General features: G+C 41.5%; 1 protein-coding gene across 12 annotated transcripts in view; it reads right to left on the reverse strand.

The window, feature by feature from the left end:
* LOC121891219 overlaps positions 1-17427 on the reverse strand; it is a 141423-nt gene that overhangs the window by 39823 nt on the left and 84173 nt on the right. For 7 of the 12 annotated variants that reach the window (XR_006094062.1, XR_006094061.1, XR_006094063.1 and 4 more), the window contains one exon: positions 11272-11355. Coding sequence is in view for 8 of the 12 variants with exons in the window: in XM_042404045.1 (XP_042259979.1) it covers positions 11272-11355 (84 nt within the window). In the remaining 4 variants the exon portion in view is untranslated. Of the gene's footprint in view, positions 1-112; positions 301-10746; positions 11161-11271; positions 11356-17427 lie in introns of those variants that run through there. The other 5 variants (XM_042404040.1, XM_042404039.1, XM_042404044.1 and 2 more) reach the window with 2 other exon arrangements.

The following is a 17427-nucleotide window of genomic DNA, read 5'->3' on the forward strand; positions in this document are numbered from 1 at the left end:
CGTGCTTGTTGAATTATGAGGACAAGTTGGTCTAGCATACGCTCCACCACAGAGGGAGCAGAGATATCGACAGCTTAAAGCATTGCATCCTATGCCACTGATAACATCCTACCGCTCTGGTAGAGGACTGGTCTTCCTCTCTTATCCACACCTTTGGGAAGTGGGCCGAGGGTGATCAGCTGGGTGTAGGTTGGTTTGGGGGTGATGGACAGCGGATGGGCTGCGGGAGCCAGGATGCAGAAATCAACGGGGCTTCATCTGTTTGGAGCTGAGACACAAGGCAGAGAAGGAGGGTGCGGGCTGTGGCAGGAGAAAGAGAAGGAAATGATGGGTGTTGGTTTTGGCTGCTTGTGCAAGACAGATATCCATCACTGTCCATGCACATTCACTGTGATATTACACGTTCCCAAATTCATATTTATGTTATGTGGCTCTTTCATTGCTGGTAAACACGAAAACAAGACAAGAGACATCTTGTCAGTAGAGTCAGACCTGCAGGTTGTTCTCTCTCTCCACATCAACAGCAGCTCCCATGTCTCATTAAAATGCCTGAAGTCTTTTGGGTTTTTTTTTCATTGTTTGTTTTTCCTTGTACATCTTAAATGTAAGCTCATTTTAATTGAAGAAAATGGAAGATAATATAATGTAATATATTATACCACAATATAAGATATAATATAATATAATATAATATGAAATTGTTAAAATAGATAAGTCTCTGTGTACATATCCCATATGTACACAGAGGCTTCGGGGGTTTGGGTGGCTTCCTTTGAAGGGGTGCCGTGGTCTAAAAAAGGAAATCACCAGGTTTACAAGACAAGCCTGAGGTCAGCTCTGATCTCTGTTGGTTAAGGTTAAAAATATTATTAAAAATATTAATATTAATTTTAAAATATTATAAACAATCAGTATGTCTCCAGATGCCTGAAATAAGAAATTAATTTTTACAACTGTTTTTAAATTGTTAAATGAAGCAGTAGTAGTATTCTACCTGCATTCAGTGAAAAATTGACTTCAATGATTGTTACATCTGTGCACATGCACTCTGTCATGCACATGTACAGTCTTGGGTGCTCTCATCTTCCCTTTTCTGTCCGTTTTTCCATTCATTAAGACTTGTACACAAAAGACTGTGCTGCCATCTTTGCCTTGCCTGTAGATTCTTTCATCCCTGCCCCTGCAGTGAGTGGCAGCATGCTGAGCCCCCGGCTAGTCTGGCAGCAACTTGTTAAGTTTGCTACAAGGTTCCACCACAGACCTCATTAGCTGCTCACAATCACCTGGTGGCCTCACTTCACCGTGCATGTTGATGCTACATGACTGAGGTTGCCGCTTGGTTTCTCATAGATTCCTTTCCTCTGTTTTGGGACATACTTAGGCCTTGCTATATTGACACTCCACTTTAATAAGGAAGCATTAGCTGTCATATCTTAATTCAAGCACCTGTAAACCTTGATGTAAGGACACAGAAATAATGGTGCAAGGAGAAGTGTCCTTAACATCTCAAGTATTCTGGATAAAAGGAATTAGTTTGTTGGGGACAAACAATCTAAAAATTGCAATATCATGTAATGAAACAGCCACTAATTATACAACATTTATTTAGCCAGTCCACACAAAAAAGGTTTCTGTGTCACCGTTGATCAATGAGCAAGCTCATGCACACACATATTCATTACATTTCAGAAGGGCACATGTCAACAAATGCCTGTAAATGCATGTATGCATATGATGAATGTGAACAGACATTGATGTGTGTGCTAGTTCATGTAGACACATGCATTAATTATTTTTGAGGAGCTAATCTGGGATGGCTTTTAATTAAAGGGATTATTAAAAAGTGCCATACAGATATAAGACATGAGGAACTGTCATTGACTTGATTTATTTGTAATTAACCAATATTTGTTAGCATGCTTTTGGCATGCTGCCACTGCCCACATTATGTTGAAGCCTGTGGCCCTCTGTAGGCTGTACAATGATGCTCACAGTGTAGGGTCAATTCAGCTGCTAATAGAGATATTTCTGTAACAGATAAAGCATTGCACCTTCACAGAGTAGTAATGTTTATATCTACTGTATCTGCAGTAACATATGATTATGTCCTTCACACCCTGATCAATTTGTCTCATTCGGGTTAAATAACAGCAGCAGTGTATAGATTTTCTGGAGGGCCTGATAAATCACTGGTTGAAATTTCATGAGCATCTGCATTTCTTGTGTGAGTTTGGAGGTAGAGAGGCTGGCAGGCACATGCTGAGAAGGATGAGTAATGACACTGAATTGAGAGGCGGAGGAAGTAAACACACTGGGCTGTTGTTTCTATTGGACATTTCACCCTGGGGCTGTCGTCACAGCAACCCCTTCTCCTAAAATTTATTATAGTCTGCCTGTACCTCCTACTGCAAAAGCCAAGTAATTCTAAACCAAGGGGCCACAGAAACTGCGCTTTGCATTTTTAACTCCTGTTTTTCTTTCCTCTCGCTCTTTGTGTCTTATTTGTTTCTCCCTCCTGCCTGGCCAGGTATGGACTAAGTGGTTTCTGTCAATTGAATCAAATTGTTATGTGCTGCACACAGAACCATGGGACACTCCCTGCCTCAGACAAAGGCCTACAGAGATGAACACACTGTTCCATCTTCACAACTCACCCTTAATGCACAGGATGCATGAACTTATCATCACTAACTCTACGCTCTAAAAGCCAGAAGACAGAATCTAGATCCTTTATTTTCTGGCCCTTCTTATACTGCTAGGTCAAGCTACAGGGCTGGCCCATGGCCGAAGTCTCAGGGATGAAGCTAAGCCTGGGCATATCCCCAGCCCGGCTGCCTGCCAGCAGCCCCCACAATCCCAGGAAGTGGATGGAGAGGTTTCTCCCTTTTACTCTGTCCCTACCATTTTTTTTTGTGGATTTAAAGGTTATCTGCAGCCATCCTGTCTGGGGCCTCTGGCGAGTGTTTGAGAGAGCAGCCAGCCCGCCACAGGTGTGAGCGTTGCCGATAAGCGAAGGAGGGCTTGGAGAGGAGGCAATGAGTGAGGGGCGGGGCGGAGGGTGGCAAAGAGATATGGAGGTCTGGCGTGTCCCGAGACTGACCTTCATTCACAATATTGTACACAGATGGAGTGCTCCTGGGATGAGAAAACAAAAAGGACTGTTCCGCATGGCTAAGCCATATAGCAGTAATCTTCCCCACTTAGCAAAGCTGCTTTTTTTTGAGGGGAGACAGAAAATGAGAGAAAGACAGAAACAGATGTAGAGAGACAACACAAGGGTGGTAGTGGTGCTGGTTAGTGTACATAATAAAGTATTTATCATGTAGCCTTTTAGAGAAAGACGAACATGAACTTGACCTCAAAATGTTTTCTTTAAGGTCTGCCACTAATGTGAGGAATGAAGGATCAGGGACATCATCTGTTCTTCCTGCTTTACAGAGTGAAAACACAGCCATGGCTGGGACACAGCAGCCAATCCCAGGGCTCACTAGCTCACTTTCAGTGTGTGTAGCGCCTCCATTAATAACTAATAGGTGGAACATTAGGGGGAAATGGTGAGTATGTCTTGAGGGCTTACATTAGCCGGGCGTACAGCATCTCCTTATCTGTGTGTAGGACAAGAGAGGGAGAAAGACGGCATGCGTCGTCCTCTCTTTGACTTACTTCCTCCATTAACTGCCCTGAGCAGATAATTCAAGCTCTGCTAGAAGTGCACAGAAACACCACAGATGTATTCAGACTGCTGAGCATAAGTACATGTGCAGTCATTCAACAATGCAGGATACACAGGATACACCCATTGAGTACCAAATGATGTTACCTATATGCATGTGATCATATGTGATGGCCTGAACATGTAGGCAAATAACCCATGCGGCTGACTACATCCATGTCAATGCAAATACATGCAAGCACACACATATGCAGACACATGCATACTGAACATAAATAATGAGGAGCCTCATTATCATATAGCCAATAGTAGCCAATAATCATATCACCACATCATCTGCATACATGAAAACTAGTTAGATGCCATTGTGAATAAATTGTAACTCCAGCCAACTGCTATATTAAGTGCCTTGCTTAAAATTTGAGTGTTAGAGAGCCGCAAGACAACATGCATGCTACCTCACTACTCATTATCCACAAAAAGAAAGGCATAACTGCTCAATAAAACTCTATTCTAACACACATTCAAAATAGACTAACACCACTTATATAAGTTCAAATCCTTATTTTGCTTACCGATGAATATAATCACTTCTTGACAAATTGTCACAATAGTGTATTTTTTGTCCTCCTCAGCTGTCAGTTGTTCTTTCCAATGTCATGCTATTTCAAGGTAATTTAAGAGTTTAAATTGAATACTAACAGTGATGATTAAAGATGGCATTGAAAGCTACAGAGACATGAATGGAATAACAATCATTTTATTTGCACTGCAATTATGTTTCATTTACATAAGTAGGCGGGTAATAGAAAGAGGAGCTTTTGATTTGCATACGTATACAAATGTTTCCAAAAACATGACCTTTCAGGGGCTGTAGCAGAAGAGACTATGTGACAGGAAATAAAAGGATTCCTAAATCAACATTTTTGTTACATTGAGCGGAAGATTTATGCAGTGCTGGGAAAGCTACTACTGCTATTTGGTAGGGAATCTGCATAATTATAATAACTAATGATGATTCATGGATTGTTTTTCAGAGATCAGTGATGCACACACATTGTACAGTGATTGGGGAGGGGAGTTGCCCCTGTGCATTCAACTAGAGGGCACCCATTTTTGAAATACAACACTTAATGTAAACCAAACATGTATGTATACACACACACACACATATAGAGAGGAGAGAGAGAGAGAAAGAGAGAGAGAGAGAGAAAACCACTCTTCTATATCTCTGGCTAATTTCAGACTCTGGCTACACAAACATCATTAATCAAGCTGACTAAGATTAGTCACTGGCAAGCTCCCCTTCCTGTTTATTATAATTAAATCGATGTACGTGTCATTGCAGGCGTGGACCTGAACCATGGTAGGGGTGGTTATGCTCACCACAAAAGATGGGCTGAAAAACAAAAAAACCAAGAGAAAGCTGGAAAATACAGAAAAGGAAAAGGAGAAACAAGTGATGGAGGTAAAGTTAAGGCCGGGCGGTGTCTGCGCGTGGGCAGAATTGGATAAGGCTCGCAGATTGAAGACAGAGGTGAGAGGCGCCTTTTGTTGATCTGTACTTTAAAGATAACCTCTGGTGCATCCACAAGAAGGGTCCACGTGGAAAGGTTCGATTCAGCGCAGTTCAGATTGTGTAACCTCCCCATTCACAGCACAGCAGAAAACATCTCACAAAAGAAAGGAGACATGATGGAAAAGCAAGCTGGAGGCCCAGAGGAAAATAAAAACCTCCTTTCAAGAACTAAGCTATGAAAAAGGTAAACCAGACACATTTAAGCAAACACTCCCTTGTGTGAGTTCTACAGGCCAACTGAAACCTTACTTTGTATATTTCTTTCTCACATTGTGTCTGGGGTCCTCTCTGTGACTGTCAGGAAATAAAATTGTACAGCACATTGGCTTTACTCAAGAAACCACTGTGTGCTCAGTGTTATATGAGAGTGCCGCTCCAATATACACCTCTCTTTACATATCCAAGAGAGGGGTAGAATGGGGAGATAAGAGAGGCTGGGTGAGTGGGCAGGCATGCAGGAAGGCAGATATTTGATTTGTGCCTGATACTGGGGGGAGCACACAAGAGATAAAGTGAGTGAAGCCACTAAAAGTTTTTTTTTTTTTTTTTTTTTTGCAGATAACGTGACATGGTAATGGCTCATAAAGGGAAAGTAAATTGGGAGTGTGAGGTTTACGACCGTAGTGGATTGGGTGGTAGAAGGCCAGGCAAAGGAGCAGCAGAATGACAGTGCGTTGGGATTCATATCTGGGCAGAACATACGGATACCAGGCCTGCCATTAAGTTTTTTAGTCAGGGAGTAAACTCATCTCTGCCATAAAACTCCCTTTCTCTCAGGGATTTTGATAACCAGTCCTGAATGTTTTATGTACAGTGATATTCTCCAAAGTCTGCTCATGTTATTTCAATGAACAATGACTACAGAATCCACACAGATGTGATAACTGTACTTACATTTGGCTGTGTTAATGTACGGTTTAACCACTCTTAGGGGGTGAGCCCACAGATACAAAATTATGTCAATTTAACTTTGATTTCAACAAGAATGGAGCACATGTATTAAAACTCTGCATACAGCGAAACTGGACTGCAGATAACGTGGGTGAGATGATTGGCATTTGAATAGAGGAAAGTGAGAGGTGAACCACCGGCATGGTGAATAAAACATGAGGAGTCCGATCGGACCGCACCGACCAAAATGAGACAGCTATGTCTTTGTACTGCATCAACCCTTGACCTCTTCGTCAAATTGGTTGACATCACACACTGCACACACACCTGACTGCAGCATGGGAGTGTAATGAGGCTTGTGATTAGATGGGCTCCCATTTACAGTGCCGCCTCAAGGTGGCAAGTGTAGCACTTTCTTTCAAAATGAATACCACATTTCCAAAGAGGATGTTGCTGCTTGTTCTCTCTCTCTGTGGAGTTGGTCTGTGTGCATTTGCTTTGACGAATTAGAAGACCGATAGAAGCCAAGAACTACCCTTACCAGCTGGTTTTATTTGCAAACTACAAATGGTTTCTGTCTTGTGCTGTTAAGCAATTAAGCTGATGTCTAATGGAATGCAAATACAGTGCAGCGGCCAGCAACAGCAGCCGGTCTTCTCTGTGATGTTATCATTTGATCACAGTAATTATATTAATTTCTCAAAATCATTGTGGCAATAATTTATTGGTGTTAAAAATGCTACATGTAATGCTACTCAAATGACAGATTAAAATGTCATTACCAAACGGATATCCAGTTGGAATACAGGCAAAAATATCCACCACCACTGAGACCTATGGTTTTGTTTGAGAAGCAGTCTCGCCAGCTCGGTTGGGCACTTGGTGATACAATGAGAGAGGCACATGGCTGTCAACACTATCCTCAGGCCAACAGAGGGCAAAGATGGGGACCATTGCATCCATACGGAATCTCAATGACTAGACTTAGAGGAAAATTACTGGGGAAAGATATTCTGTCTTGTTTATTTTACACTCTCATTCTAAAAAGCTTTCCGTTTTTAGTATGCAGGGTCAGTTCAGAATCCGTCTGCAGAGAGAAAGAGAGATGCTCCTGAGGTAATGGACCCCCTGCGGACAGCCAAGAGGGCTCACAGGAGAATATGTTTACTGTTTTCAATTACATACTGTCAAGTGGAGCTTCATGTGCAGATTCCAGGCTCTGGGCGTTGTATGCAGGCCCTTGGCAGGCTGCTCAGCTGCACCCAGCCTATGATCAAGAGCCCAAGCTCTGCCATAAAATACCACAGAAACAGGCTTGGCCAGAGCTCCCCCATCTAACTCTAGGAAGTGGAAAGCCTGCCCAAGGCTGTAAGAGTTAGAGGCTTTTCTTATTGCCAGCATCCATAAGTATGCCATGGATGCAGTATTGGTGTTAATCAGATGCTGCTTTGGAGGGGAGGATGCGTCATGTGCTTTGTGGGTATTTGAGGAGGGATGTTCTTTGGTCAAAGTAGGTCGTGGGGTAAATGGCTATGTATTTTATCTTATGAGTATTAGGGCTGGATCCCTTATGTAGCTATATGCTAATGGATTTGCTGATGTAAGCGCATTAGTGGCACCACTTTCGCAAAGTCATCAGCCCATGGAAGTGCAGCCACGCTCATTGGTTTTACAGGGAGCAGAATGGAGAAAAGGGAGATGATAATATAGGGATGAAGTGCTAAAGTTTACCTACAAGTTGATGAATGCACAGTATGTACTGTGGTAGGTAAGACATGTAATTTCTTTCTATATTGGCCATTGTTGTGTTGTTGGCTATAATGTACAAAGTGATAAATGAAAGTAAAGCCTGAATAAATGAGTAGAGCAGCATAATGAATGCAGATGCTTTCATACAGGGGGCAGTTTAATGACAATCAAAATGATGTGAATCATACTGTATGCTTTGGCCTTCCCACTTACTACAACTAAGTAGAATAATTTTGGACTAACATGGTAGACAGCACTCTCTACAAAATCATCAAAATATATCAGAATATCTTTTTGGATGAATGGTGTTCATCTCTCCAGTAGACTTCCACAGACTTGTAAAATCTATACCAAGGATAAGCGAAGCTGTTAAGGCAGCTCATAACCCAACTCCTCACTAAGACAGCTGGCCTTTCCTTCAATTTGTCATCCATCTGAGAATAAGAGCCCTTGAGGATTCTGCATAAAAGACAGTCCAGTTTATTTTATACCTGTTAAGTGGATTGCTATTATGAGCATACATACAGAGGTAACCTTTTAACTCTGATAAGGTTAAAACAATGTTGGTTCTTGGAACGAGGGCTTAAATAAGCACAAGTTTTGCTGCTCGGTTTGAAGTCAAGGAGGTGGGGGCTACTGAGAGAAAATCATGACACTTTCTCAAGAGCAATAGAGAGAGGAGAGTGAGAGAGAAATTGAGAGAGCGCAAAAGCGGCAGCTCTCATTCTGTAATGGAACATGGTGGCGAGTGGCTTACCACATGTTGTACTGGTTGCCTGGAGCACCATGGCAACGGGGAGAGAGAAGATTGAGAGAGGCGGAGGTTCAAGGACTTCACTTGTTCCAGCAACATTTTAATTACTTTGGGCGCCCGCGTTTAGTGAGACAGATGCATTCTGGAGCTCCAGCAACAACTGGGAGCAAACCCCAGAGATTCTGGTGCTTGAGTTTTTTTAGAGCCTTTCTCCCCTCTCATATTTGTGAAATTACTGCAACAATTGGAAATACAGAGAGATTACAGAAGCAGACTGATAATGAGACAGAGAGAGAGAGAGAGAGAGAGAGAGAGAGACAGGGAGAAGGAGAAGGAGAGGTGGGTGGAGAGAAACAGCAAGAGTAGGAGAAAGACGAATGAGAAGGGAGATGAAGCAAAGTTAACATAGATAGAGATTGACAGTATGGGAGATACAGGCTGTTTGAAGGGGGAGGTTGGTAAGAGATATGAAGAGAAAGGACCAAGGGAAAAAGGATTGGGGGTGGGGAGGATTTGTAGGGATATAAAAGCTTCAATATTCCCTTTTTACATAAAAGTAATTATTTGGAGAATGTAAGGATGGAGAAGAGTTTTGCTTTGGATCGTCTGGCAGCAGATGAGAGCACCTATATCTGTATCATTGTTTGCAAAATGCTTAAATGTATATATATATATATATATATATATATATGCATGTGTATTTTTGTACGTCTGTTTTCGCATGTAGGTTCGTGTGTAAGAATATAGCAGCAAAAGCGCCTTTTTCTCCTGATGCCATGCCTAACACGATCAGCACTCATTAAGAGCTCTCCAGAGCCCAGGCACCTCACAGACAGAAACCCTCTCCAAAAGACAACCCCCGAACCCAGTAAACACACGGCTTCCTGCCTCTAAGCCTCTTCTCCAGTGTAAACAAACTGGCATCCACTTGAAGCACTGGCAAGGTTATTTATATAAAATGTAATCCAAAAACGACATCACATGGTTCTTCCTGCCTGCTTAAAAGAGTAATACAAATGGAATTTGTAGAAGTTTTATCTCTCCTTATCGTATCAGATCAGATATGTAATTTAAATAACATTTAGTATTACAGGGTTCAAGTATTCTTTTCAGCAAACATCTCAAATTAGATAACATAAAGTATAATCTGTCTTTACAAAGAAATCTACCATCATCAACCAGTCATCATCTTTTCATCATTTATTTTTGCCGTTTTGTAACTATCAGTTTATATTATCACTATTTTTAAAAAAAATCTGATTCATCTAATCCTGTTAAATACTGTATGAACCGTGACTGCCGAGACCGGTCCACAGGTGGATAATCCTACATCAAAATGCTACAGGGAATATTGATGTACCTTAAAATACCCTAATTCACTCTGTCACATACAGCACTTCAGCCTGGCTGCTGCATCTCACTGATGGTGGAAGAAGCAGCAAAAAAACCCCTCCCAAAAAAAAACAGGTGTCAGGAAAGGATCAATTTAGCTTTATGCAGTGGTGGAAGGTTGCTATTTTTCATCCTAATGTTAAAGTATGATCATAAGAGGTCATATGTGCACATCTCATGTGCATAGACAAGCCTGATAATGCGCTACGACAACCTAATCCATTACACCTATGGACGTTACAATTGATGCAGTGCTGTAATCTGCTGCTGCATGAGAAGAGGCAACGGAGCACATCAGGGGTACACAATCGTCCTTGTCTGCGACATGTTTCTTTCTTAGCGCAGGAGGGGAAGTATTTAGATCCCCAGGGATACGCTCAAGGATGAGAGCGGCCCGTGGTTGTCCCTTTGTTGCCTGTAATGGATTATTTCATACAAACATGCAATTGGGCTGCGTTGCTGATGGATAGCAGCCATTGTTATGGTAAAGTCACTCTATCGCCTTCCTTGGGTTCCCTATTAATCTCAGTCAAGTCAATGGCGCCATTGTGTAAAATTCCCCATTAAACCGTACCACCTTGACTACAATGAAAGTGTCAGTGCGGCACCTTCCAGATTCTTCCCAGGATGGAAAGAAAATGGAATGTTTTCCTAACAGATTACATGGATTAATGGATGTATTTCTAGACCTGTAAAGAGTGAGGAAAAGAAAAGATGGCTGTGTATCTCGTTTGTAATTGTATGAATGGTTTTTATTTGGACGGTTGATTGTCTGCAGGTGCAGGTTAAAGGTTACTAACCCCATTTCCTCAGTAAGAGTGAACCTGGCTGACCTGCTGTGTTAAACAACATCAGCATATGACCCTGGATTGAGAAATGTGGATGGATGGAGGTAGAGGAGAGGAAGATAGCCTGACAAGAGGAGAAAGAGACAGCCTGAGAGGGAGAAAAAGGCAAAACAGACAAAGAAAGACAGAGCGAGAAAGGTAAACTACAGAGCCACAGTCGGCTATTGTCTGCTGTTGCTTCACTGTGTGACAAGATTTCTCCCTCGGTTTCTGTTGCTCTCGTTTTTTCCTCTTGCTCATCTCTCATTTCTGTTCTCATTCGCTCCTTCCCCGTCTGTCAGTTTGTGAAGGCCCCACATCATTACTGTCAAAAATCACACTGCAGTGCCAATACAAAAGCCACACGCACAATATCACATATACAGGCACACACACTCGTACTTACCACCCACTCATGTGTTGAAAGAGAGTGACTTTTTTTCTCCGACTGGGTTCTGACACTCAGCAGCAAGCTTCTCCCAGAGGAATCCTGAGTAAGACAGACAAGCAGTGTGAACTCAGAAGAACTGGAGTCTTTGATTTCCCTGTCAGACACTTTTAGCCCCCTGGCCCCCAAAAAACACAGTTTGTCTCCATCTTCATCTGATTGTGTCATTGTCTCCTTTCTGTTTTGGTGTGCGTACGCGCTTGTTGCTGTGTCTATGCTCACGAATACTGCAGATTCAGTGGCGGTCGCAATCTGTGCACAAACGCTTTTTCCATCACCTTGACGCATCTAGCATCCTAGATAGCCGCGTGATCTCGGCGACCTTTGGCACGCTCCGTCGCAGAGACGTTTGTTTAAAAGGCCGTAACACAATCATCTCAATTTTGTGCAGAGGGAAAATTATTGTGAAGGAGTGACAAGAGGGAACGAGAGAGAACATTCAAGATCATTTAACTGCAGGGTTTGATGAGGAGCTAAAACCCAAAGCCTCTTGGAGTGAGGAGAGGCAGGTGATTAAACCCTGTCATCAAATCTCACACCTCCTTCTCAAGCCACAGGAAGCGGCTGGAGAGCTCTGATTACCATCGATGACACTCCACCCCATCCATCTGATCCCCTGTAAGAGGCTGTTAAACCCAAATGGGCTCCCTCGTTAAAACTGGTGTCAAGTAAATAATAGATCTTCTTATCTATAGGTGGGGGGACTGGATAAACATAAAAGCAAGCTTATCAAATCTAAAAGGTGAGCGGTTAGAAGGTGCTCTAATCAGATCTGGCACTGATTCCTCTCATATACTTCCCTTGAACTGATGGAGCTGCTCTACATAGGTTGATGGTTTTGCCTTGAAGAGGTAATGCTAACTATGCCTATTGACAATCAGACCAAAGCAATAGGTCTGAGTAATTGGAAGCCACTGATGTTTTACATTTTAGCCTTTTAGCTAAACCCCTTGCTCTGAGAGATTACACTGTCACCCAGTCGGCGCTGTTTCATCAGTAGTCAAAGTAGCCGAATTGAAGGGTGAAAATGAGATGGAGCCATTCCGACGCGCGCACATACAAACAGTAATATTAAATGGTAAATGCACACATACAAAGAGCAGTGGAACTTTTGCAGCACTGCAGAGGATGACGACATTCAGAGACACCCGCCGCAGTGATGTGCGGCCCCTAGGGCTCCAGCTCTAAGTGTCTCAGGCATCCACACACACATACACACACACACAGCCCATAACTCTGCTTTGCTGATAGCAGGCCTGGGGACTGTCTCCACTACCAAGGCTCACCCTCCCCCTTCACTTTCCCCCTCCAATACCTTGTCCCACCGGAGTCGTAAATCGCTCCAGTAGCGTCCGCCAAGAGCAATGAAGCCGACACGTGAGGACGAACACACGGCGTGCATGCAGATACACTTGTTCACACACGTTAGAACATGCTCACACGTATCGAGAGTGTATACATGCAGCACCCCAATCAGGTATAAACAACGGCACCAAATAGGCCGCATGATTAGTACAAAATCCCCACTAGTAAAGCAAGAGATTGAGATTTGTTGAGACTAATGTTATTGGGTGGGTTTCTAATGTACTAGCAGACCTAGTTATTAGTGCTTTAAAAGAAAAACCCGTAGAGATGGGATAGAGAGATGGGAATGAAAGTGGGGGCTGAGACAGACACATTGACAAATGAAGAAAGTGAGAGAGAAGCTCATTAAGCTAGCATGGTTGAGGGAATAGCCAATAAAAAGCAAAAGGATGATCACGAGAGAGCAGGAAAGAAAGAGAAAAACAGATGAGAGTGGAGACTGTAGAAGAAAAGGAGATAAGCGAGGGAGGATGAGAATAGGGGAGAAAGGGAATTGGGGGATGTTTTGAAATGTGGAGAGAGAGTTACAATGCAGTTACTGCAATCCTCTCCTTTCACATAAATCTGTCTTGATGTCAGAATACCACTGAGTGCAAAATATGAAATTTTACCCATTCATGTTTATTTGGATGAGGCATCTGGATGTTGGTTGTTTTTATTTTGTCAAGCTTCATTCAAAGTAGCAGCAGTCTTTTTTTTTTTTTCCTCTCTTTTTTTTCTTTTTACCGCTCCTGTCTGTGCCAGTATGAGTCTCGCAGGGTAGCTGACGTTCAGCTGCGGAGTCACTTTAGTGTCGGACTAGGGGAAAACAGCCGTATCCTATAACAGGTATTACTTTGCACATCACTCTTGCTTCAGTGCCAATGAATGGAAAAACAAACCACTCCGCTGAGTTGCCCACAGCTCATCATCCATTTGCTAGCAACAACAAAGTACGGCCAGAGTGGCTTTTTACTAAGAAAGTGAACAACCATTAGGCATAAAGTGAGCTTAGGTTAAGATAAATGTGTCGGACGGTAAGGCATGATGTCAGAATTGATACTTTGTTACAAACTGGGGGGGAAAAAAGGGGGAAAAAAGGGGAATTTAGATGAATCCAAAAGTCCTTGAAAGGTTTTTGAAAATGTTCAAACTTTCTCAGCCTTAGCTCTATCCGTCTTCCTTGTGTATTACTATAAATCGTGAATTAAAATGTTTTGCTTTTTGACCTCATAATGGAAGCTACAGGCCTTCACCAAGGACAGAAATATTTCTTTTCACGTCGCCTTCTTAATCATCCCACTGCTCACTGCCCTGAGAGACTTGTGACTTTCCTCTTTCCAAAATGTCTGACAGTAGCCCGTTAACAATTATGAAATACGCTTCACGGCGCTTTCAATGGCAGAGAAAAGACAAATTTCTTATACTTTAGGTGTTGAAAAAGGATCAGATTATGAGTTATATTTATATAGAAACATTTTCTCATACGTATAGCAGTACATTATTATCATATTGTTGTACTTATTGGCATTACTATAAACACAATCGGTCATGATACGTTGCAAAGTGCCGTATCACAGTGTTTTTATTTTGACTGAAGACCGACATGAAATCCACAGTGACATGGATATATTTCCACTTTAGTAATGCATTTGATGCATTATAAAGTTTTTATTGACCAATGAATCACCTAGAAAATGTATTTGCAGGTGTGTGAAATTAAATAAGTAAATTTTTAACAACCTGAATCCCATAAAGCTTAGTTGAGATTGAAATCTACCTTGAAATATTGCTCATGGCAGTGTGAGCTGCGTCCTTTCCTGTCTAATATGTTTATTGGCAATACTCGACTGCCTAGATCACCTTTATAATTCATTACGCCAAGATTAAGCTTGCCAGGAAATATTATAGTCTCGATTCCTTTATTAGCTCTTGCTGCAGAATAAAAAAAGATTACATTACATACATACATACTTTTGCTAGGACCTTAAATGATCACCTGTACATATTATCTTAAAATTTCTAGTTATTGGTGCAAAAAAGTTGTTTTTTTCTACTGTACATGTAGCTTGAAAACAAAACTCACAGTTGCAGATGAATCATCCAGTGGAGGTGATGGCTTAAGGCATCAATATGAAGAACTGTCGAACAGCGTCTAAAGCCACCTACCAGAGTTTGTTGGCTGTGTCCATCAATATTTGTAACTTTCCACAACCAACAATGTGCCAAGCATGCCTACTTTACACCATTGTCCAAGTTTGTACAGGTGAGAAAGTACAGAGGATTTTAACTTCTCTCATAAGCTCCCCCTTTCTTCAAACAACTACCTCCATCAATTTTCATATGTACAAACAAGTTCACCATGACTGCCTTTGAGAAGAAAAGATAAGCGCGCTAATCCCCATTTGAGCGATTATTGCTTCTCGCCCCTCCCTGTGACGGCAAGCTTATTGCCTCACCTCCAAGCGTGGCCGTTCGAAACAGTTATAAACACTTTTGCCTTTGGATTGGAGTGAACACCAGGTAGCACAAAACACTTTCTTTCAAGCACTCCAGGCTTTGCTGTTGCATAATAAGGATACACGCTGTTTCTTGGCACATTGTAACTACTTGAGGAGTCTCAGATTGTAAACCAGATTTATAACAGAGTTTTGAGAATAAACATTGAAGTTTTCAGAGGGTTGTGTGTGACTGAGGCATTAACTAATGAGAATACTAATAGGACAGTAAACAATAAACAGTGAGCATGAAAAGAGAGGTCAAGACATCACACTGACATATTGATTGTGAATATTCAGAAATGAATATGTCTGTGCAGTATGTGTTTGCACAGAGGGGATTTTTTTAGATTATACAGGTCTACTTGTTGTGCACTGAGGTTATGTGCTGCTTGTGATTCCTCAGAGTACAAAGCACTCATGCAACCACACAAATTCTAATATTATCAGTATGCTGTGAATGCCTACCAAGGACCACACATATACAACACTGTACTGTGCAGGATAAAAACCTGTTAACCCATGTTTATTTACTAATTTATTAATAGATTCCCAAAATAACTCAACTCTAATTTCCATTTCCTTTAGAACAACAATTTCTCTCCGAAGCAATGAACTCTATTAGGATATTGCTGTGAGAGCAATTCTTGAGCTCCCCGATACATCCGTTATAGAAAACAATATCCAAAACCGCAGTGGTCATTGATCCAAATGACACTGTTATTTACTAACAGCTGGAATTTGAATCTCATGAAATGGGAAAAAGGAGTCACAAAAACAGAAATATCAGTCAATCTGTTAGATTGTTAGAATGAGCAATAACTCAGTTAATAATATTATGCGGAATTTAAAGTTCTCAAACCCAACAAATGTTTCCTCTGTTGTAACCATAATGTGATGGTTTAATTGTATATCGACAAAGCAAACTGATATTTTCCATAAACAAAAATGATGCCGGCCGAAGAAATGCTTCAAATGGTATGGAACAGAATCTGCTGCAATATCAAATGCAATAGTATTTTTCTTAAGTAGTAATATACTGCAAGCAATGAATGAGTATAGAATTCTAACTGCCTGTAAGATTTACTTGGTCATGGTTAGAATGGCATATAAAAGGACTTTTAAAAGAGAGGGTTCAGGAAAAGTGTCAGCATTCCATTTTAGATTATTCAACTGAATCCACGGTCCCCTCCTTTTTTCTGCTTTATTCCACCACTCTCGTCTTTCTCTCTTTCCAGTATGCAAACTCACTCTTTGATCTCAAACAGTGAAAGGTGGCTTTATCTTAGAACAACAGAGAGACAGACGATCAGAGGCTTCGTAGACCTCAGAGAAATCTGGATGAGAATAGAAAGATAGAGGAAGAAAGACAGGAGGGTTTGTGGGGGTGGGAGGGTGGGAAGGTGGGAGGGAGGGACGGAGGGAGGGGTAGGTTGGAATGAGCTGGTTACAGTAGCCGAAAAAAAATTGTCGTCTCTAAGAGGAAAGAAGAAGTAGAGTTTAATATACACCTGGCTAAAAAGGACCTTTACTGAGCTTTTCTCCCAGGACTACAGCATTAAAAAGAAATGATATCTCTAATATACTGTACATATAAATGATGAGTACTAGCAAACAACAGTGCAACATTCTCCTTAATATAAATACTGTGCTAGCTAATTACCATATTATTTAAAAAAGAGAACATTAGCCACCCGTCAGCTGAAGGGCCACAGACTAAAGGTTCAGCCTACCATCATAAACCACGGGGATAACACTGCAAACTTTTGGACAGTTTTTTTTCTTTAAAAAGAACTTTAAATGTGTGGCACTAAGTTGTACACAGGAAAAGTGACAGAAGTATTTGTATGGAGAATGAAAAAGGGGAGCTTGCGAAAGAGGTTTAATCCTTGCCCCTCCTCCTTCACACACCTGGCCGATCGCTGTGAAAAGCAGCTGTGATTGTTGAATTGTCTCACTGTTTCAGAAAGTTACAAAAAATTGCAGCCCCTCTGATTCTGACATTAAAAAAAAAAAAAGATTTCAGACGCTGTTAGACAATACAACAATCACTTTTGTTTTAAGCATACTGAGGGCTTTACCACAGTAACGCTGTCACTTAAGACACAAAGAAAATGTTTTATATGTACGAGCAGAAACTGCAAATATGTATTTGTCCAAAACGGATGAAAACATACCCACCTTCTCTAAGTAAAGAGCTACAGCATGTAAAGAGAAGTCTATCCTGCCGGGTGAAAACAGAGAAATGAATTTGTTTCCGAGTAAACGCCGA

The sequence above is a fragment of the Thunnus maccoyii genome, chromosome 23, assembly GCF_910596095.1.
Source record: "Thunnus maccoyii chromosome 23, fThuMac1.1, whole genome shotgun sequence".
Lineage (NCBI taxonomy): Eukaryota > Metazoa > Chordata > Actinopteri > Scombriformes > Scombridae > Thunnus > Thunnus maccoyii.